A 24,194-nucleotide genomic window follows, 5' to 3' on the forward strand; every position below is an offset into this window, starting at 1 on the left:
TTGTAATTGACCGCACTTTTTTTTCTTCTTCTTCTGGTGTCAGAAATCACTAAATTGTGAAGGGATTTTTGGATGATTGTTCCACATCATTATCTATCATTACTTTCCCCTTTAAGAGGGGGGGGAGTTGTTTTTTGACTGCAGTAATGGGCAAGAAAGGTGGAAAAAGGCAAGCGTAATGATGATGACATTAAGAAGCCCTCCCGTAATGTAACTATTACGAGCTCAGAAGAATAAAGAACATGAGTATGTTCGAGCAAATTGCTGTAAAAATGGAAGGAACAGGAGTGGGTGTCTACTGGAGAAAGGCATTAAACCAAAAGGCAATAAGAGAAGGGAGCAAGGAAACGAACTTAAGGTAAAGAGAGGGGAGAGGTTGGAAGAGGATGAGATGATAAGACTGATGAAGGGAAGGAGAGTGAAGAAAATGGGGAGAAATTAAACAAATCTCAGGCGTAGTGGTCAGTACAGTGGAGAGGTGTTTAAAAGCCAGTCACTAACAAATGCGTTCATGCATTTGAAAAAAAAAGTTAGCTTTTGCTCTGTTCTTAAAGGCTTTATATGCAATTTTTTGATCCAGCAGATGTTGCCCTTGAGCACCAGCATGAAACCAAAACAACTCGCGGTGCATTATTGTGTTAGCATGCTAATGCTAGCGATCTTTATTATGCTCGTATCTTCACACTGCATGTAAATTTACCTGAAATGAGCGTGATCTAGAAACACAGTTAAGCAGTGAGTACAGTATGTTATTCTTCTTTTCTCTAGTCCCTCAATTAAACAACTTTTATACACGAGGGGAGGAGTCAGCCGGCCGTCCTGACGATGTAAACAAACTGAAGATAGGACTCTGAAAACATCACAGACAGTGGGACTCGGTTGTTACACCCATTGTAGACAGTCATGACTCACAGAGTTATTTTCAGAGGATAGACTTGATTTCTATTATATTTAAGTGTGAGAAATCACATATAAAACCTTTAACTTAGTCGCCATATTTGTAGTTATTTTAGTTCCTAAAGAGCTCATGTGCTGAATCATGCACAAAAGGGTTAAATAGATGGGAATAGAAAACTGCTAATTGGTTTCTACAACAGAGACGATGCATAATCAGAGTAGATGCACGATGGAGACAATGACATTTGAAATGTTGAAAGGTGAGATTAACAGCATGCCAGAAACGTTCAACTCGTGCGCTAACGCATGTGTGAAGACACTGATTAACACTTGCTTTACCGTCTAATTGGAGTGATGTTGAGACTCGTTTTTTTTTCAAGTTCACACTGATTTCCCGACATCCTCAGGGCTGATACCTTTAAGGACATTTGAAGGTACTTCTAGAAGATTTGCACTTGATCCCTGTTTTACTTTTAAATATTTTGCTTACTTTTACTGGATCTGGTCACAGATTTCTCAGGATGTACACGAACCCATTCAGTTGTCACATTACACTAATATTCACTTGTCTCTGTCCTGCATTACCAGCCAAATGCCCTGCAAGGTCTGGGGGGTCAGTTATCATCTGGAGTCAGTAAGTTATTGATGCAATAAAGTGCATATTAAAGAGAAACTTAGTCCACCTACTTTGCATACAGAGTCCGTCCGTGCAGTTCTGAGACTGGAGCACCAGCCCGTCGCAGTCTTTGCCTCCATTTTTAGGCGCCGGGTTGTTGCACTCCCTCCTCCTCCACTGGGTGCACTCCGTCCCACAGGCCGACCACTTACTCCAGTCTGTCCACACGCCGTCCACTGAAGATCAGGGAGCAAGGGAAGGAGATACAAGAATACCAGGGGTGAGAAAGAAAATAAATGAGAGCAGGGAAAATGTCCTGAAGTACTCGGTCAGGTGTTGTGCATATAGGACAGGACAGTTTATAAAAAGAATCTTGCAGAAGCTGAGGCCAGACAGGCCAGTATGAAACTTAGGGGTGCATAAAAAATGGCACACTATGGACAGAGTGAAGTAGATACAGTAGATCACCTCAAAGCAGATTAACACAAACTTATATTAATTTAATTAATCAAAACTTATATAAATCTATATGAACTGAAACTTCAATACATATTATATTGAATTTACCGGTGCAAAGTGAGGTACAAGGCAGCTTCTGTATGGCCACTCCATCACACGGCAGTCCTCCATTGAGGGGGGCGGGATTGGTGCAGCTACGGGTTCTTTTTTGGAAGCCCCGCCCACAACGGCTGTTACACACCGACCACTCCGTCCATGTTGACCAACCGCCGTTCACTGAGGGAAGAGAGAGAGAGAGAGAGAGAGACTCCATCAAAACAACAAGTCGTACATGTAGTGATTAAACCATTCCAACCAAACTTTTTCTGTTTTAAAGGAGCAATACGTAACTCTGACACCCAGTGTTGATAATGGGTACTGCAGTCCAAATTCAAAACTTTGGAGAGAGCTGGAGAGTTCTCTTGCTCGCTTCTATCGCTGCAACACCTGTTGGTAAACCGAGAGGCGTCCAAACTGGCCGTGTGGGGGTGCCTTAAAACCGCCTACCTTCTCTGGTCCAATAGAAACCAGACTATTCTGAACCAGAATCTAAAGTTAGAAAGAGGACATACTGGCACTTCAACATAAAGCATGTCTCCTTAATGTCTGATGATGTATTAAGGTCATTTTATGATTAAATTCAGTAGATATCTTACAGATTGGTCCATTGCAAAGCTTTAAAATGATTAGTTAATCACAAAGATCCCCTGCAGAGAAAAAAACGGCCATTGAAAAACAAATAAAACATTCCAGGTTTAATTGAACAAGCTGTGGTGGACAAAGTAATAGAAAAGCTTTATGTAGTAAAATGCTTCTCTAGAAAAAAAAGGGGCAGATTTGAAGCAATAAAGGGACCAGCAGTGGATTCAAATCTTCTCCTATCACTGAGACGTCACCGTTAAAGAGGATATCTGTTATTTTAATGTCTTGTTTGATTTAATTGAACTACTTGTCTTGATGGAGTCGGGTGTGTTTTGCAGATGCCAGGAGGCTGTAATTTGGAAGTTGAGTGGGAACAGCTGGATTCTCCTGCAAATACCCCCCCCCACACACACACACACACACACAATCCCCTCATCCCCAAGAAAACAGAAACTTTCTGTAACCATGGTTTTATGCCACTCCAATAATAAATTGTCCAAATAAAATCTGACTCATTAAAATCACTCCACAATTCCTTCTATATAACATCTTATCATTTCAACCTGACGTTTATAAGATGCTTTATTTTTTGTTATTTTTTAGAGGAAATATTGGACGGGCTTTCACACATTGGACAGAGCTTCTTAAAACACTTCAGAGTCAAATAAACACACTCGCACTGTTTTCAGGACTACAAAATCCTAAATTAGATTTTGAAAATAACTTTTTTTTTTCTTTTTTTTACGTCTGTACGATACAAATATTTTTCAAAATCTTTCTAGGAGGCGTTGAACTTTGTGTGGGTCATAACACCAAAATGTGAGGTGTTACATCTGTTCAATAAATCTGTGCATTTGTGCAGACTTTGCACTCGGAAGGGTTTAACAATCCACTCTCACTCCACACTCCAGGGCTTTTTGACGACACTCAATGTGACGGACCCTCCACACGAGTGCGCAGACTGGAAGTGTGGAGGGAGAGTGGTTAGGGAGTGGCCTCCAAACTCCATTTTCCAGTAGTCTGCAGCTTCCTGTTTGGAGCTGGCGACACCGCTCCTATTGGTTGTTAACAACGATCACTAAATAAGACAATACGCACAAGACACGACTGAAGACCTGCGACAATATTAAAAACGTTCGGTGCAAACATCAATGATCCAAAATGATGGGAGTGAGCACCAAGTCGAGCAAAACTCTCCTGATTTTGACTTTGGAAATGTGTTTGTGATTTTTAAAACTGCTTGAGATGTCGTTTGGTGTAAGGCCAGCTTCACTTAGCATCGGGGCAGACTTGCAGTTGGAGGGTTTAACAATCCACTCTTACTCCACACTCAGAAGTTTTTGGACGGCACTCGATGTGGCCGACCCTCCACATGAGCACGCACCACAGAGTGGGAAGTGTCGGGAGAGAGAGAGAGAGGGTGCAGGGAGTGGTTGGAGAAAAAAACCACACAAACATTTTGCAACTCTTCGATAACCCTGCTTTTACTGGAGCACAACTTTTTCCCCACTGTGTTCACATACTGAGATGCTGCCTGCAAAATTACTTAACCCTGAACTCGTGTTGGAGAGAGCACACAGGGAGAAACAATACCATCACAAAGAATCCTCACTATAGCCAAACCCTCCTTGTTTTCAGTCACTATAGGCTGTTTCTCTTCCTTTGTCCCTTTTGTGTAGATTTTTCCACTTTCAGCCTATTTTTGTCAGTCGCATTGTCATCACTGTTGCAAGATTTTCCCTGCATCCAGTCAGATTTCCCCCCTTTCTTTTTGCTTCATTACTTTGCATTATTGTTGTTTCTCACAAGACAAACGTGGCAGAGGAGTGCAGACGAAGATAAGGGCGTTTTGAAAGACAGTCAGAAAGAGAAAAATCAGGTATAAAGTTAGAATGAGTCACAAGGACACCCAGAGAGAGGGTGAGCCGACATCTGGAGAGAGGCAGTGGGTTGAAACTCCTCCGCTGGATCTGGACATTCACGTCTCAGTGGACGGTGCCCACTCCTTCTCCAGACGTCTGCTAAAATCAGGTACACTCACCTTTGTCATCTCCTCTTCACACACCTTTTCTCCTCCCACTCTCTTCTCCTCACCTGTCTCTTCTATCTATATCTGCTCCATTTTTTTTCCCCCTCCTTCTGTTTTTTTCCCCCCGCAACCATTTCACCTTGTCAACAGTGTCAGCTGGGCCCTTGTGGAGCCCAGAAGATTGAACCACAGATTGAACAATCTATTTCTGTAAGGATACATCAGTGTCAAACCACTCCATCTCTTGCCGTCTGTATCACACACGCACGCACGCACTGTTATTTTTGATTGAAACACTCCTCCTAGTGAATAGACTCAGTGTTACATTTGAGAGAAACAATGTGTGTGTGTGTGTGTGCATGAGAGAGTGTAGTGCTTTACATTGTTTTTCCTCAAAATGTTTCCCGTCCTCTCATGTCAGCCTGACATTTGGTAAAATGGAAAAAGCAAAAAAAAAAAAAAAAAAGAAGTGAAACAAGCTTTCTCTCCTTCTCTTTCTTCTCAGTTTTAGAAAAAAAAAAAAGCAATAGAAGAGCATTGTCTGGAAAAAAACAAAACCATTTAGAAGGAAGCTATTCTAAGTTCGTCATGTTTTTCCACAGCTGTTATCGCGCCATATGCCGCACAATTCATTCGGGCGGAGGAGGGAAAATTGGCTGAACGTCGAGACATTTGGAAAGCACACACGTTCTAATTTAAAAACTGAAGGTGTGATTGGTTGGTGAGTTTTAATTGGTTGAGGTCAAAGGTGAGGTGGGACTGTCTGGCTGATTGAAAAGAGAAAGTGCCAGCTTGGTGAGAGGAGCTCATTTCATGTGGCAGATGGGGGGGGCTGGCCTATGGGCGATCATGGACATAGTTTGGTTAGCTTTAGCTAGCTTTTACAAAGTGCCATAAAATCTGGAATAAAAGTTGCACTAGCACAGAAGACGCTGTCTGTTTTTTTCTTTTTTGTGGGGGGGGGGGGGGGGGGGGGGGGTAGAAGGTTTTAAACTGTCTTCCTGCCTATTTCACACAAAGCTTCTTTCTAGTGACATCTGTTTTCACCAATTGGAGTTTGCAATCATACTAGCTACCGTATGGTAGTTTAGCTCCTAGCGGCTAGCCTATGGAGACGTTGATAGGTGTGAAGTAAGGACCAACCAATTTGCCTACAGTGTCGCAGCTCACCTCCACCGGTTACTTGTCTTTAATTGAGGATTCTTTACCATTGAACCAGCTCTCCACAAGGTTTATTTACTTAAAGGCTTTATATGTGATTTTTCACACTTAAATATAATATAAATCAAGTATATCCTCTGAAAATAACTCTGTGAGTCATGACTGTCTACAATGGGTGTAACACCCGAGTCCCACTGTCTGTGATGTTTTCAGAGTTTTCAGAGTCCTATCTTCACTTTGTTTACTCCTCCCCTCGTGTATAAATGTTGTTTAATTGAGGGACTAGAGAAAAGAAGAATAACATACTGTACTCACTGCTTAACTGTGTTTCTAGATCACGCTCATTTCAGGTAAATTTACATGCAGTATGAAGATACGAGCATAATAAAGATCACTAGCATTAGCATGCTAACACAACAATGCAGCGCAAGTTGTTTTGGTTTCATGCTGGTGCTCAAGGGCGACATCTGCTGGATCAAAAAATCGCATATAAAGCCTTTAAATGTTTACCACTGTTTTCCTTATATGCATGAGTATGACCTAATGAGGGAGAGAAGCTGTTCAAAATGGCCGCCCCCAACCTGGTCGGCATCGCTATGTATCCTAGCAAGAATGGCGCAGTGACACGGCTTGTTATACTCAATGAAGTTGGGCGATTTTCAATGGTGTCAGGCGGTGTGTAGTGAGAAATGGTCACGATGGCGGATACGTTTCATATTGGTTTATTTGTTGCACTGGTTTATTAGATGAAAAAATGCTCTATTTTTATGGTGTTAAAAGGAAAAACTGACAGAAAAATGTAAATTGCCCACACCAAAATGTATATTCAATATGTTAATAATTAAAGAGCACGTTTTTAGTGATGTCCCGTGTTATTCACTCTCTGATTTTAGCGTGCTAACTTACCATAGACGATAACAGTGGCTGTGGTGCTGCGTCGTTTGGCCACGATGTTCTTAGCCACACACGTGTAGTTGGCGGTGTCGGACAGACGCGCCTGTTTGATGATCAGGTTGTGGTCGATGGTGATGTAGAAGTTTCTGTCCTCTGCCGGGTCGATTATCTCCTCGTTCTTCAGCCACTCCACCTGGGAGACACAGAGAAGAGAAATCCCAATCAATATAAAGGTTTGTCTTAAAAATGATAATAATAATAGTAAAGTTTGTGTAGTGGGAAGATTTGCTCTATAGCTGCCGTCATGCTGAGAGAAATGTTAAGAATGATTTTTTTCTACTCTTTGCTTTTTCACATTTATTCCATCTTGTAAGCTGAGCTGAAATCAATAGATCACACCACAATCTTGTTTTCACAGTCGCTGCGCCCTGAGAGCAACCGTTCGGGCCGGGGAGGAAAAATACAAAATGTAGTTTTAAAAGTGATGCTCATCGAAAACAGTGCATCTGTGAGTTTATAAAGCAAGAAAACTGATTGAATCAAGTTTTGGATGTTTTGGTATAATCTCGTTATTTCCAACTTTGGAAGATGAAGAAATGAAGACCAGAAAGAAAAGGACTGTTATAGGATGCTGTTGTAAGCTTGTTTTTTATACGTTCCACTTTTTAGGAAAGGTCAAAGTTGAAATCCATGTAAGCGTGCTCTGTCAATCTACCAAGACTGTCCTGTTACTTCCTGGTTTATCCCGTACACACAAGCCTATTGTCCCAATTATTCAAAGACGAAATATGATTAATGATTTCAACTTGAATTGGAGTAGTATGATATTAGAATAAAAGAGAAGCAATAATCAAACTTTTTTTTACATCTCAAGTCACAGAAATCATCCACACCGGACGCTTCACAATTTGGCGCCCCAGGGTGGCAGTGTAGTAAAGCAGGAAAATGTCCCAACATGTGCTTCTGCGAGGTATTTTTGGTGAAGAATGGGACAGCGGGAGAGTATCCCATTCATGAGCCTAATCACATTTCCTGAGTGCTGTATTTACTAGTCCAAACCCTCATAAATTCAACCTGCCCGGGCTTTATGGCGGGCACATAAATGTCCGAGGCGCGTTGTTTAATTCATGTTGTTTAATTTCCTCCTCCCCTCGCATTAAGGAAATGGAAATCTCAGATGCAGAAAAGAGAGAAAAATTCAGTGTTATATTCTTCAGTGAGTTCAGCGCCGCTCGAGCCGGGCAGGCTGTCAGCTCGCTCTCTCTCAGTTATTCCACCTGCTTCTCCCTCTGATCTTTAGAGATTTGGTAGTGCTCTTTGGCCACGGGCGCACTGTAGCTCTTGAATCCTTAAAGTGAAGTGAGACGCTGTGTGACCTTTCAGTTTCTATTACACAGTAAAGGTTATACTGGAGGAAAACAGCAACAACTAAACAAACAAAACACTTATATATATAATATGTCCGGACAAGCTTATCCTTTGTATTGTAATAAAAAAAGAGTGTAGGCGCTTTAAAATAAATCAAAGCGGCGGCCATGTGTGTTTTATGGATTTATATTTATTCACGGTCAGGATGTTAAATAAGCTGTTCTGTGGTGCGGATTTAAAGAGACACATAATCTCTTCGCTTGGATACAAAACACAAATAAAGATCTGACTGTAAAACAGTTTTTTTGCACTCTGTTTCTCAGAGATCTAAGGTCAACAGTAAGATCACATAAACATGCATCTCTGGAACGCAAAAGTGGTTCTCATTTACATGTAGCACTTAAGAGCAAGGATCAAATAGAGTATCTCGGATGCGGGGGCAGATGCAGACTTTTTATCCAAACCGGGTTGGTCCAACTGGGGCACTGTCTTATGCAAGGGGGGGGCTTTGTGTGAAAACAAACACAACTTCAACTAGTAAAATTAAAGTATCTTAAAGATGTTCAACTCTTGAAAATGTAACACGACTGGTAACATAATCCTTATGCTTTGTTCCTTAAAGGGATACGTCACCCATTTGCATTAATCTTTGTATCATTAGAAACCTGGTAGTATTTTTGAATGAATTTTCCCCTGAGATGGGAAATCTTTGTATTTCTGAGTCTGAAAAGGAGCTTCCAGTGACGCAAACATTACGATTTTTGTGTCACTGGAAGGTGTTAGTGGGGTGAAACTACAACGCTAGTTCCTCATATTTTCGACCACTGAAGCTACAGACCGATCACAGATCAGTGGGTGGGAACTCACTCCCAGAATCGAAACTTACCGCCCGCCATATTGCTTGGAAGCTATGCTAACAGGCTCTATGGAGAAAGATGATAAGCTGCTGACGACAGGCCGGTCTTGTGTTTTCTACTACATATATGACCCAATGTCAATACAGATTCATGTTTCAACGGGTGAAGTATCCCTTTAAGGGAACAGAAAGAAGATCTTTGAGCCTCCTTCCCATGCCAGCTGGATGAAGGAAGTCATGTTCCATCTAAAACTTGAAAAGATTAAATGCACCATGAAGGGGGGAAAAGGCTGAGTTCAGTACAATGTGGTTTCCATTCATAGCCTACTTCACTACTGTTACTGGGATAACACATTAGAATGACACATAGCACTCTTTATGACTATGTGGTTTAATAGGTTCAGCTGCATGACCTTGATTATTTGTGTTCACTGACTGTATGTGGATAAATGTATGTATATGTGTATTATATAATGTTATCATTGCTGTTATAAGTGCTTAGGGACAGCGGAAGAAAATCAGTGGAAGAAAATCTTCTGCTCTTAGAGACTGTTGCTATGGCGTAGCATCTACTGGACATCTACTCTGAAAGTCAGATATTATATATTTTACCGTTAAGTATGATTAACCTAGAAACACAGAACAGAGCCTATTGAGACCAGTTAGTAACACACAGGTGCATTGTGGGAGCACTTCATCTGTTTCTGAAGCTTCTCAAAAGCTGATAATCTCTCTAATAAAAGGAATTATTAAAGTGTCCTTTTGGTAAATGTCTGGGAGACGAGCCACAGATTCCAGGTAAAAGTGATAAAAAGCTACACTGTTAAAACTTCATCCCCGTTATGTTGAATATCATCTCAATGAGACTTGGCACTGAGAGGTGTTCAGATCAGTCCAGAGCCTCGATTACACAACCACTCGCTCTCGTTCCCGACTCTCTGTATCATGCCAGTACAAGTTCTTGGAGAGTAATGGGAGCTTGGACCGTCTTCGTCGCACATTTCGAAGAACTTTGAACCTAACTTTGTTCTCTGGAGTGCCCTCTAGAGACACCTGTAAGAGATATCGTGTCCTAAAAGCATGCAAGCGTTATATATTTCAGTCTTTGGGGCGCTGGTGGTGCAGTGGTTAGTGCGCTCGCCCCATGTATGGAGGCTATGGTCCTCCAAGCAGACGACCCAGGTTCAAATCCCACCTGTGGCTCCTTACCTGCATGTCATTCCCTACTCTCTCCTTGATTTCAAACTCTATACACTGTCCTATCTCTCCATTAAAGGCAGAAAAATACCCAAAAAAATAATATTTCAGTGTTTTCAGTGATTTTCAGTTTCCCCCTCGCAAACAATATGACATCTAGTACTTTTCTATTGAAGGTGGACACACTGAAGTGTTGTGCTTTGTATTGAGGAGCAGCACAACAACTCAGAGGATCGTCAATAAACAGCTCACGGTGAGCCGCGCTACGAGCTGCGTCACTCTTTGCTGTTTCAATTTGCAAAGTCATCTGGTTTAGAAATTAGCTTAAAAAATGTCAGTGAACATGGCCCAATAAGACACATGATAAGATATGTTTTGAATACTGACAGACGTTAGTCGATAGCCAATTTGAGTGAGAAATAATTCATTTTTAACAATTAAAAACATTCCTTATTTTTTGCCTTTAAATCAGACTTCTGTGATGTGTGATTCATAAATTCTCATATTGCAATGACTAACTTTAGAATCAAAGGTCCTTTTGGATTTTGCAGCATCCAGCAACTGAAGTTATCGCCAGCATCAACAGAAAGTTACTGTTATGGTATCTAATCTATAATTAAAAAGTTCTCCCCCAAAGGAACAAGACAAGCAGCTCCGGTGTTTGATCACCTGTTGTTGTGGTTGACTTTGTAGGGGATTAATGAAATTAGTTTTTAAAGCAAACAACTTATGGCTCTGAGTCTAAACTTTTCTGTCGAGCCCAGGAGGGATTGCTGCATAAAAATGCAAAATGGCGTCACCTTCCCCCGCAGAGGTAATGAGCTCTTATACCATAACGCTCTGGAAATAGCCTCAGTCTGCGATGATGTCTGAGGGTTAAAGCATGTAAGACTGACGTGTGCTCCGCTCGGGCTCAGACAAAAGAGACCGCATGTGGTGGCAACACCGCCGCTGCCACCGCATCATTAGCCACAGCTGGTGTTAGAGGCAGTGTGTGTGTGTGAGTGTGTGTGTGTGGGACACTAGCAGAGAGAGGCTGATTGGATCAAACCAACCCCAGGGGAGAATGTGTATTTATTATTTTAACTCTCGCCCCCACATCACCTGTCTCCCTCTTTTATCCACACATCACTACACACAAACACACAAACACACAGACGGAGAACAACACCACCTGCCTTTGCTTTATTGCCACGGTGTATATAAATGAAATAATGGCATTATACACGCCTGTGGAGACCCCACAGACAGTGTGTGATCGCACCTTTGACACAGCAGAATGTGCACTCACATCAGTAATACGCTTGTCCTTTGATTCAACCATGAAGGGCTTCTGTGGAAAAGGTTCAAGAAGAGTCCATTCCTCCTTTTTCCTTTACCTCTCATTCAGGCTTTGTTTGAGCAATCAGACAGACATTTGATCGGGTGTTTTTTTTCCGGCTTGACCCCGCGACTGGGATTGTAATTTGGCGTCAGGTAAAGGATGTGTGAGATAAGACGGTCGTATTCCCCTCAGTTCTTTAATCATGAACACTGCAGGAGCCTATAAGGAGTGACATTTCAAACATGCAAAAAGCCTCCATATGTTTTCCTTGCCTTCATCTTAAAGGCTTTATATGCGATTTTTTTCTTATCCAGCAGATGTCGCCCTTGAGCACCAGCATGAAACCAAAACAACTCGCGGTGCATTGTTGTGTTAGCATGCTAATGCTAGCAATCTTTATTATGCTCGTATCTTCACACTGCATGTAAATTTACCTGAAATGAGCGTGATCTGGAAACACAGTTAAGCAGTGAGTACAGTATGTTATTCTTCTTTTCTCTAGTCCCTCAATTGAACAACTTTTATACACGAGGGGAGGAGTCAGCCGGCCGTCCTGGCGATGTAAGAAGATAGGACTCTGAAAACTTTGAAAACATCACAGACAGTGGGACTCGGGTGTTACACCCATTGTAGACAGTCATGACTCAGAGTTATTTTCAGAGGATATACTTGATTTATATTATATTTAAGTGTGAAAAATCACATATAAAGTCTTTAAGGACAAATGTTGCATCTTATATTGTGCGGTATCAAGCCTGCAGGAAGTGTAACGTATTGCACATATCTATAAAGATATGCATCTTCTCTCTGGCAGCGCAACAAAAGGCTTGATGGCACGCTGTGAGAGATTAAAGTGAAGCCGAGATATATAGATACATAGATATATATTCCCCCCTTTTGTTGCACTCTAAAAGAAGCACAAAGTGTTTTTGAAATGCAAGGCTTCGCGGCGTATCTGCTGCAGAGAACAGCGACATCACAGTCACACAGAAAAGAAGAAAAAATAAAAGAGCACAGTGTAAGTCTATAGCAAAGGCAAAACAAACGGCGGAGCACAGAGCAAGGCGTGAGATAACAAAAGGCGAGAGAATATCTGTGACAAATGCTAAAATATGACATGCTTTGTAGAGCCACTACAAAAGGGACTCATATGGGAGTTGATAAGGGTGCAGAGATACACGGTCTGAGGATAGAATCTGCTACTGGATCACAACATTAATTTTTCAAAGAGAGAGCAGGCACAAACACCAAACACACAATGTTTGTATAATGGAACACACACACACACAAAAAAAAAACAGAAAATCTGGAATCAGAGACGGGCGGGCGGAAACAAGCTGGACGTGTGTGCCTCTATGTGTGTGTCTGTGTGTGTGTGTGTCTGTGTGTGTGTAAGTGAGCCAATGAATCACTGAAGTGTTAATACGCTCGTCACTGAGGATTATCCCCTTGATTAGCTATATTATCTGGATCCCTATAAGACCACAGATGAGTGGGTTAAAGAGCTCCTGTAGTGATTACTCTTCCTCCTGTGTGGGAGGGGGGACAGAGTGTTCGTCCATGTTTGGAATAATCCCACACCCCCGCCACCACATCACCACCAACCCCGCGCCAGCTAAGCTTTTTGTCACTTTGAGAAGGCAGAGAGCGAGAAACGATGGAGAGAGAGAGAGAGAGAGAGAGAGAGAGACACAGACGAGACGAGTTAAAACAAGTTGAGAAAAAAAAAAGAAGATTTTCGCAGTAACATTTTTGAAATGAAAAGCAAAATGGAAAAGCTGCACAGTCATACCTCCATTTTCTATCTGTTTTTATTCATAGCGTTCATTTTTGGCAAACGTCTGACTGAATCATCTTCAGGATGGAATTATCTGAAAAGAAGGCAGGATGTCCCGAAACAATGATTCATAAAACTATAAATAAAGACTCTGCTTCTGAGGATCATGAGAGGCTTTCTGTGCCTTAATTTAATATTTGCACAGACATCCCTGTTTCCCAGAGATTATACCTTCACATACTTCGAATTTAATTTGCCAAATATGCTGTTTAGGAAATATCATTGCTGGCTGCATGTTGTCTTGTTGCAAAAATATTTTCCAAGAGTTGGAAAGGCTGTGGGGTTTATGTGCACATGGTCACACATGGTTATGGCACGCCGTCATCATCCATGCATGGCCTGCTCCGACCTCCACCTCAGCGGCGAGGAAGTGTGGACGACAGGAACGCGAGGAATACAAATCCTGCATCTTATTCTCCAGAGCGTCTCCAGATAACGCTTGTTATGAATTGGCACTTTACAAATGAAAAGTGTGATTTGGAGTTTTATAGTTATTGTTTATTTCAGGTAATATCATTCAGACTGAAGCTTTCACCAAGTTTCCCATAGACTGTTTTGGGTTTTTTCACCAGAACAGGTTCTGGAACACATAGCAGCTCTATTAAAATGCTAATCAAAACTATCAGGGCATTGTTTTTTTCAGAATGGCTTTTATCTATTTTTGGCAAATGAACTCTTCAAATAGTGATCGATTGATTGATTGAATGAATCTCAATGAAAGGCCCGGTCACTTTTGCTAACCAGTTCACCTTTTGACAAATAATCGGGAAATTCTCTCGTTGTCGTTTGAGGTCACTTGGGAGTAGCATCCCCCGACTTCATCCTCCGTCAACACAAACGTTTATGCGTTAGCTACTTCTTGTACGTTTACACCTCACTGCTCTCTAGAACAGTGCTTCCGCGGCCCCCTGGTGGGCCTTGTGGGTACTGCAGGTGGGCCGCGAGAAAGTCCTCCACCAAGAATAAAAATACAATAAATATCACAATAATGATGATTTACCATGAGCCAACCCTTTAAGTGATTAGTAAGGCCTGTCATGACTATTCATGGACATAATGTTTAGTAAACTTTGGTGTCTATCTTCCCATAATATCATGTTGTCATGTCCAATAATTCACCCTAAAGTGATAGCAGTGGCCCGGAGTACTTTTGTATTTCAAATTGGGCCGCAGCAGTTTTAAGTTTGGTAAAGGCTGCTCTAGAAGGAAAAGTTTGTGCACATGTCACACCGCCAACTACTGGCCTGGCATGGATACTACAGTGTTTTTTGGTAGCCTTTGCGGATCCATGTGCATGTTATCAAAACTTTGTCGTCTGAACAGAGACATTTTCAAACACTCAACTGAGAAATGATTGTGTTCTCAGTGGATAATTTATTTTTAAAATTTTTTAATTAGTATTATAGTAACACCCAATAGACAAACAAAAACACAAGAGGTACACTTCACCTCTCCATAAATCCAGGACAAAACAAAATACAGTAAAACAAAGGAAAAACAAACAAAACAAAACAAAACAAAAGAAAAACGAACAAAAAATAAAAATAAGTGGATCATTTTTGTGAAATGTGGCCTTTGATTGTAGATGAAGAAAAATCCCATTGGTGAAAACTTCCTGTGGTTGAACTTTGCAAACGTTAATCTTGGATTGGTGTGGAGATCGTGAGTGAGCCAAATGTTGGTTCATTCAGGTCATTTAAACTCAAGTTTTATAGTTTAAGTGTCGGTACCAGTGGGTGAAAGGCCAGACAAATCTAAAAATGATACTTCTCGGCGAATTCGCACTAACATTCAAGCTCTCTCAAATGAACCCGTGTGACATTTACTTCTCTTTCATTTCCAATTCAAATCTGCCTCTTGACTTTGTGTGACTCTCGGCTCCGTGCATTCATTAAGACATTACGGAGATGTGTGCGTGTCAGCTCCCCTGTGAACTATAATTCCAGCTAAACCATCCCGATCATCTCACTACCCCCCCCCCCCCCCCCCCCCCCCCCCCCCGCACACATGTCTACAGCACTGCCAGATGTGCCACCCTCATTATTGTTGGCTCTGACTGGCATCTGGAGAGCCATCACCATAATTGGCATGCTTGTTTCCATTATCAAACACTCACACGTGCACACACACACACACACACACACACACACACACACACACACACACACACACACACACACACACACACAGGTCTGTTTGTGTATTTCATAATACAAACATCGAGTGTTGGTGTTTGCAACATGCCAGCCCCAATTCTCAGGAATTAGGTCCGTCCAGTCGGAGAGAGATAATAGAGAGAAGTAGGACATTAAAGAAGAAAGAAAGAAAGAAAGACAGTAAGAAAGACAGAAAGAAAGAAAGGAGGGCCGAACGAATGAAAGACCATCAAACAAATAGAAAAAAGACAAAAGTGGCATGTCTGAGAGATTGAAGAAACAGAGAGCAGGTTGGAGAGAAATTATTGAGACACAGCCACAGTCAGAATGAAGAAGGAAAGAGAAAGAGAGAGACTGATGAGAAAGAGAGAGAGAGAGAGAGAGAGAGAGAGAGAGAGAGAGAAAATGAGGGATGAATGTTGGCAGATGAGACCATCCATCCTTCTCTTCCGCTGCCATCGGCTTTTTGACACGAGCGCAGACGACTGGCTATAACTGCCCGTGTGTTTATCAGAGGATAATACCAACAAATGCCTCACACGCCTACAAACACACACACACACACACACACACACACACACACACAAGCAGAAGCATATGCACACACATGGGGCGCCTCCTGATGTGTAGCCTAAGTAGAATAGTAATCAAGCTATTCATTAGTGCAGTAACAAAGGCCATTACTGGCTAATCAACAATCTTCAAACTCAATCGAGGAGAGCTAATAGAAATTTAATCCAACAGCGCACATGAATATGGTGAGAAGTGTGTGTGTGCGTGTGTGTGTGTGTGTGCGTGTGTGTGTGCGTGTGTGTAAGAGAGACAGCGTGTGCGTGTGTTTTAGACAAAACAATTAGCTGGTTGTGATAAGATGAACAAAAGGACTCTGCTTTTTCTAAACAGATGCAGGAGAATAACCGTCGTGAAAAAAATCAAAAAATGGTGATTGTTTTAAAAAGCTTCTCCAAATGAAACCAAAACACTCGGGGGAATGTCACAGCAAATACAGTACATGACTTCCAACATGGAGTCAGTTGTAGCTGTAAGCTTCAAATTCTGATTATAGAGAGGACGGGGCACCGTTAATCAATTAATTCAATTAATAATTAACTGAAGTTAACTTTAGTGGGTGTTATGGTTCAAAGTGTGACCGTGTTAACTGGTGACTTACAGCGTAATGCGTCTGGGGTTGTCGTAGTTATATAATTGATGAAAGTGACATGAATGCCAACAAAACCTCTGGAATAATTTTCTTCTCAGCCTCACCCGCCACATCTACCTTTTACTTCCTGTTAGGCATCCCTAACCCAACTCTTATTCTAGATTTATTCCCTTCGTGTTCTACAGCCATATAATATACATTCTCTTTACAAAATAACCTAAATTTAACATGCTCCTGACTTCATCTACATTTCCGGGACTTTCGTCTCTAAGACGACGCACAACGAACATGAAGAAGAAGAGACAAACAGACTCCCGCTGGTTTGCAATCAAAGAACTGTCACTTCCTTTAAGTTGACCTATTGTGCTGATCACCCTTTTTAAAACTAACATAAAGTGTTAAAATGATGGATGCCCATACTAAATGTGGGAAAAGTTTCAGATCACGAGGTAAACGTATTTTGGAGTAATCCCAGGATGAGTCTGCAGAGGGCGCAAAAGACTTGTTCTGCAAATCACACGATAGTCCCTCCGATAGAAAACCTTCAAGCCCCTACGTACAGTAAGCCACTGAAACCTTGTACATAGTCTCTATTTTCCCAGCGCTGGAGAGGAGCCTTCCCTGGCAGCCCTGCAGCGTTCTGCAGCTGACCAATCAGAAGAAAGTGAGCACATGGGGAGGGGTTTTCTTAAAGAGACAGCAGCTGAAAAAAATATTTCCAGGCAGGAGCTGAAATACAGGTTTTTACTGACGCAGTATGAGATAAATAAAGAGTTTGTATGAGCTGTGAATAACACAAAGCCACAATATGGGTTTCACAGACTGACAACATGAAAGGTGAAAATAAAGATAACTTTGGATCTTTAAATACTCCATTAAGGAATTTAAAAAAGGGATTGAGTGAAGACTGAAGAGGGGCTGTCTCTGACATAAGTCAGATAAGTGGCAGGAATGCCTCATGCAAAGATACAGATGGACAACAGAAAATTGAACTAACTAAAGTAGCCAGGCAAACTGGACAACATATATAAAAAATACAATGCCAAGAAACAGAAAGAGATTTTCCAGTGTGGATTTCTTTGTAACACTTGTTAATTATGACCTTGCCAGAGAATTACATTGATTGTATGAAGTGTGACTTTCAGTCACCTACATTCTATCTGTGCCATTTCACATCCCTGTCTTAATTGGCCATGTGTCCTGCTGCTTGTGTCTGCATCCTCGCTCCACTTGGGAGGTGATTAGGACAATCCTGCTGCCCACATGCTACTGAGGGGAATTCACTGCAGCCACCGAGCCCACCACAATACAATACATGCCAGGACTGGGCAGACTGGCCAGATTGTGCAGGTTAACTTAAGGTCACTCGCTATATATGTGTGCACAATTATATACAGGATGGAAGTGGGTGAGGTGTGTGTGGGCGTGTGTCATTGCCGATGTGTGTGCATGCCAACATGGGATTTCTGAGGCTCTGACAGCTTAATTAACTAGATCCAGGCGAGTGACATAAAGACCTAATTAACAACACTGACATAACTGGGTCGCCAGCTGACCTGCACACACTGATGGTCTAAAAGACACCTTTGATAAAAAAAAACTTTAAAGTTGTTATATTTAAAGTTTTTATTGCATTATTCCTTCCATAAACCAATCAAGAACTCCTTTTATCCACAAAAATGTTACCCAGTTATGAGAAGTACAGTGACATTTGATTTCATTTGCACAATATAAAGAACGACCACCGTAGTTAATATCACCTCTACAAAGGAAAAATTTTAAAAAGACGACATCTCAGGGGCGCCAATAGCCAATCAATCAATCAATTTTTATTTGTATAGCGTGACCTCATAACAAGTTTTATCTCTTTACAAAAAGCAGGTAAAAGACCTTACTCATTGTTATGTTACAAAAAGCAGGTAAAAGACCTTACTTATTGCTATATTACAAAGATCCGGCCTATCCATCATGAGCACTTTAGCAAAGCAGCAAAAGTTACAGTGGTAAGAAAAAACTGCCTCATTAAAAGGCAGAAATCTTTGGCCGGATCCCCGGCTCATGACGAAACTGTCTTCACAGGCCTAGACTGCGCCAGGCTTGGAAAGGGATAGGGGGAGAGATGGGATAAGATGCAGGAAGAGGGATAGGGAGCAAGCAGTTATGACGTGCGCCCCATGCACAGAGACAGTGGGTTTAAATCTGACCTCGGCGCGTTGCTGCATGTCATCCCCCCTTCTCAACTCCGTCCATTTCTTTTCTCTCTCCAGATTTGAAAAAGGTGTTTTTTTTAAAGCTGTCTTCCGTGAATCATCTCCACGTACCTGCAGGTGCACTCATGCTTGATGTGCTCTGCTAAATGTCATCATTTCAACTCACTAGCAGAGCCACAGAATATACTCTGAAGACGTCTAAAGCTTTCATTGCTTGATCTTTTTGTTGCCGGGGGGGGAGGTCGGGGTTATGCGGTGTAATTGAGCCCAATTGTCCCTGCCCACCTCCCGCCCAAAAAAAGAGCCTAAAAGTTACTGAGTAAGTGTTGAGAGAAATTTCTCCTCTCTGATTTCATCTACACAGACTTTAAAAACCACAGAGGAGAAATATGTTCTACTAACGGCAACGTTTTTTTTTTTTTCACAGGATACTCTTAAACTTCACGGTTGAAAAAAACTAAAAATCTGTATATCCTCCGCTGTGTTACCCACTGAACCTGCAAAGAATTAATTCAATGTGTGGGCAAGAGCGGAGAAATCTCAGAGGTCTTGTTCATGTAAAGAACGAGGACTGTGAGAATGTTCTTTAAAAGAGTACTGTACCTCGAGGAATTAAAATGTAACTGGGCACGGAGGAAGGAAGCATGTATATATAAAAAAAGACAGAATCCCCCGATGTGCAGCGGAGTGTGAGGAATTACAACGCGCTCTCCAAGGTGTCCCGTGCAGACAGAACTGGGATACTAGAGGACACCCTAGTCAGGACTGAGATGGGCCTACAGAGGCCTATTTATAATCTACTACTCCACTGCACCACAGTACATTTCTACTGAATGATGCATGGAACAAACCTATGATATATGAGGACTTTTCTTTACTTGTGCTCGGGGCTCTTCATATCACGTCTTTGTGTTTTGACACAGTGCAGAATTGGCTTTGCAAGATTCAGCACATGTGCTCTTTAGGAACTAAAATAACTACAAATATGGCGACTAAGTTAAAGTCTTTCTATGTGATTTTTCACACTTAAATATAATATAAATCAAGTATATCCTCTGAAAATAACTATGTGAGTCATGACTGTCTACAATGGGTGTAACACCCGAGTCCCACTGTCTGTGATGTTTTCAGAGTTTTCAGAGTCCTATCTTCAGTTTGTTTACATCGCCGGGACGGCCGGCTGACTCCTCCCCTCGTGTATAAAAGTTGTTTAATTGAGGGACTAGAGAAAAGAAGAATAACATACTGTACTCACTGCTTAACTGTGTTTCTAGATCACGCTCATTTCAGGTAAATTTACATGCAGTGTGAAGATACGAGAATAATAAAGATCGCTAGCATTAGCATGCTAACACAACAATGCAGCGCGAGTTGTTTTGGTTTCACGCTGGTGCTCAAGGGCGACATCTGCTGGATCAAAGAATATATAGATATAAAGCCTTTAATGGTTCCACTCTGCAATGTAAGCTTATAAATGATAGAGAGAAGAGGATGGGACAACAAGTAGAGGCAGGTGAATTGAAGGAGAGGAAAAGAGAGGAAGTGGCTCAGCACTAAAGGAGGTCACAGATGTGCTGAACAGAAAGCCTGCAGTGGCTTCTCTAGGGTGCACACGCACACACACACACTTGCAGGCGCACACACACACACACACACACACACAGGCAGCGCTTCCTCTGAGATTTAACACAGGTGCAGATGCTTCACAGTGATCTATTAGACTCAGCCTCTCATGTCAACATCCAGGAGTGGAGAGACAGAGAGCGGGAGAGATGGATGGGGGAACGATCTGCAGAGAAGGCCGGAGAGAGAAAAGGTATTTCAACAGCGGTTGGAAGAATGAGCGAGAGAAAGATAGAGAGAGAGAGTTAGGAGGGCCGGTGATTACGGTGGAGGAGGAGGAGGAGGAAACAGGGGAGTGCAGGGCTAGCAGCAGATATCTGTGGGTGATCCATTAAAGCTAACCCGACAATGTCAACAAAGAGGGAAGCGGAAGCGCCAGAGGGAGGGGGAGAGCGGGAGCCCGTGGAGAGGGAGAAAAGGACAAATGAAAAGGTAATGAGGAGGTAAGGGAGAGCTGAGGTAGAGCCGAGCCAATTTGGAATTTCCATGCTATGTCAACAATTAGGGAAAGAAGGATGAAGGGGGAGAAGAAGGAGTCTGGGGGTGCTGAATGGGGAGTAGATGGGGGAAGATATAGCGGGGTAATTCATTAGAGCAACACTTGGGGAAAACATGGGGATGAAAGTGAAAGTCGTTTGTGGAATGCAGGCGAGAGCAGGAAGGAGAAAGAGACAAAAGTAAGGAGGAAGTCGGCAAGGGCGATATTTCAATCCAGAGGTCCTTGTGTCAAAACAAATGTGTGCACGTGTGAAAACAAGAAACTCGGGCAACTGCAAGCTCTCAAAAGTTCTTTCTTTCGCATCAAAGAACCAGATGTTACAGAGATGCACTGATGGGATGGGCTGCACTCTGAGACGTGGCTCAGGTGTTCTGTGAGAATAAATGGGGGGAAATAAAGAAGCTTAAAAAAGGTGAAGGAGGTGTAGAAGGAGTGACCTGGAAGTAAAGGTCTGAAAACCATGACGTGCCACGCATGACAGACAGACGGACTAGAGAGGATAGAGAATTGGAAATGAAATCCAAGGATGTTTCACAAAACATACAGGCTTCAGTTTGAAAACTACGAAAGACGATGGACAAACGAACGTTTTGGACGCCCCTCGGGTTTGCCAGGCAAACAGCAATCCAACAGGTGTTTACAGCGATGGAAGCACGCGAGGGAGCGGCTCAGATATAACAACCTCGGCAAGCCTACAGGCATTTTTCTAGTAAGGTGGGTGCGGGGGGAGACAGCTCTACTTCATGTAGTACCCATTTGAAACACTGCATGTTGCTCCTCGTGTGATTTTTTGAGGATGACTTTTTATTTTTATTTACTAAAGCTACTATACATCGAACATGAAATATGAAACTCAGCCAGAAAGCTTGTAAATTATTTTAAAAATCAATGATGATGATGATCAATAACATGAAAAAGTGAGGTGCTAATAAACTTACTCTGGACAAGAACCTCATTCAACCCCACTTCAAAAATACTGAACTATCCCTTTAACATGATTGAATTGTATAATGACCATTGCGTTTAAATAATTACAAATACGTCTTTTATTTTGCTTTATCTTGACAATTTCAACCAAGGAGTTAAATTTATGAACGTTTCTTATTTGTGTCAGAGGTGGAAGAATATGGTACCAATCTCATTTATAGTTCTCTGTGTACCGTGTGTGTGTGTGTGTGTGTGTGTGTGTACTCGAGCTTGTTTCTCTTGTAATAAGGGCTTCAGCCTCCTTTAAAGGCTTCAAAAACACTATCAGTGAGGCATCACACATTCATTCATTCATTATTCATTTATTGGCATTCTGAAATATCATGAATTCATGTCTTTTCACAGAGTCTTAAAAATACAAGTCACTGCTTACCGAGTTTGGAAGGAGACAAGAAGAGAAAGAGAGAGAAAACAGGAAATTGAAATGAATACACACAAAAAAAAACCAGAACAAACAAACTGAGTAAACAGACTCCAACTCGGAGCTGTGAGGATGAAAATGCATGGGGGACTGTGATAGCAGAGCTGGTCGCTGAAGGGAGGAGGAGAAAGAAACACAGATATGACAGTTTGGGGTGAGAGTGTTAGGGGAGGGGATGGAAAGTTGAAATGAGACCCAGGGCTCAAATCATTAGAGGAAGAGCGAAAAACATCCAAATCCACTCAACGGCTCAGACGCGTCGGGGGAAACGTTTTCCCCAAACAGACGCTGACCTATTAACAGTCAGACTCAGAGTCAACACCCCCGGGTGTCAGCGGAGAAAAGTTCAAATGGGAATCGTGTTACGAGAGTGACAGATGAAGTCAGAGATAGAGAAGTTTAAAAAAAAAAAAAAAATCTTGATGTCTCCTGTTTTTTAAAATATCTAATCTGTGAGCTCTGGATGTCACAAGGCCAAACACTACACACTAAGAATACATGAGCGATGGGTGTAATGTGGTAAATAAGCTGAAGTAATAGTTAAGTTCATTTTTAAGGCAAGTATAAAAAAATACAAAGAACATAATGGGAAAAAAAGCATGTGTGTGAATGGTAGAAATCAATAAATGTCTATACTTAGAGGCGACATTTTACACATCAAAACAGCAGAAATCCAGTATATCCTCTGTAAATGTCTCTCTGAGTCATGACTGTCTACAGTGAGTGAGAAACTCGAGTTTACTTTGTGGAAATATCCCAAGAATTTTGAATTTTTGGACAAAAGGGGACGAGAACAACATTCTACAATTCTACAATTCACTGATCAGACTCTTTTATCCAAAGCGACGTACATCAGAGAGTAAGAACAACACAAGCAAGGATCTAGAGAAAAGGGAACAATGTCAGTAAGAGCAAACGATCAGCTTTGAGTCTGATTGGACACACAGGTGCTGACAGGAAGTGACCAGAGGCAAAGCACAACATTGAGGGCAGTTCTGGAGAGCTCTAATCAGTATAGAAACCATCTTATAAGTCGTCGTTATCAAACAAAAACCATCGTCATTACCATCATCATCATCAATAATATGGAGACCATCATCATTAAGTTAGTAGGTATTCATGAAAGAGCTGGGTCTTTAGCTTTTTCTTAAAGGCGCAGAGGGACTCTGCAGATCACATGGAGTTTGGAAGTTCATTCCACCACCGGGGGGCGACAGAGGAGAAGAGTCTAGTCAGCGTCTTAGGACCCTGTTGTGAAGGTTGGATCAGACGCCTTTCATCGGCAGAGCGTAGTGGGGGGGAGGGAGTGTAGACCTGGATCAGAGAGTTAAAGGAAGGAGGAGACGTTTTTGTCGCTGTTTTGTAAGCGGTATTGCCTGCTGTAGAGGGCAGAGGGACTCTGCAGATTGAAAGGAGTTTGGAAGTTCATTCCACCACTGGGGGGCGACAGAGGAGAAGAGTCTAGTCAGAGACTTAGGTGGATGAGAGAGTTAAAGTAACAACGTTTTTGTCGCTGTTTTGTAAGCGAGCAGCAGAGTTTTAAATATGATGTGAGCAGTAACTGGGAGCCAGTGTAAGGAGATGAACAGCGGAGTGAAACATAACGGTGAAATGTAAGGTCAGCGGCCTGTGTTGAATTCAATAGGCTTAAAACCCGCCTCAGCTCCAGCTCTCAGCCTGTTGACTGAAAGTTAGACTGAGACAGGATTTCCAACATGGCGGCTGCTGCTAATGAGCCTCCAGAGCCCCCTGCAGGAACAGATGGGTGACGTCACTCAGGCTGTGTCCTTTAATATTTACAGTCTATGCTCTTAACT

General features: G+C 42.0%; 1 protein-coding gene across 2 annotated transcripts in view; it reads right to left on the minus strand.

Annotated features, from left to right (window-relative positions):
- Positions 1 to 24,194, minus strand: part of LOC132974677 (netrin receptor UNC5C-like) — a 241,343-nt gene that overhangs the window by 54,915 nt on the left and 162,234 nt on the right. For both annotated transcript variants that reach the window (XM_061038900.1, XM_061038899.1), the window contains exons 5-7: positions 6,750 to 6,930; positions 2,081 to 2,248; positions 1,585 to 1,749 (exon numbers count right to left, since the gene is read on the minus strand). In XM_061038900.1, coding sequence (XP_060894883.1) covers positions 1,585 to 1,749; positions 2,081 to 2,248; positions 6,750 to 6,930 — 514 coding nt within the window. The remainder of the gene's footprint in view (positions 1 to 1,584; positions 1,750 to 2,080; positions 2,249 to 6,749; positions 6,931 to 24,194) is intronic.

Source organism: Labrus mixtus, chromosome 5 (assembly GCF_963584025.1).
Source record: "Labrus mixtus chromosome 5, fLabMix1.1, whole genome shotgun sequence".
Taxonomy (NCBI): Eukaryota; Metazoa; Chordata; class Actinopteri; order Labriformes; family Labridae; genus Labrus; species Labrus mixtus.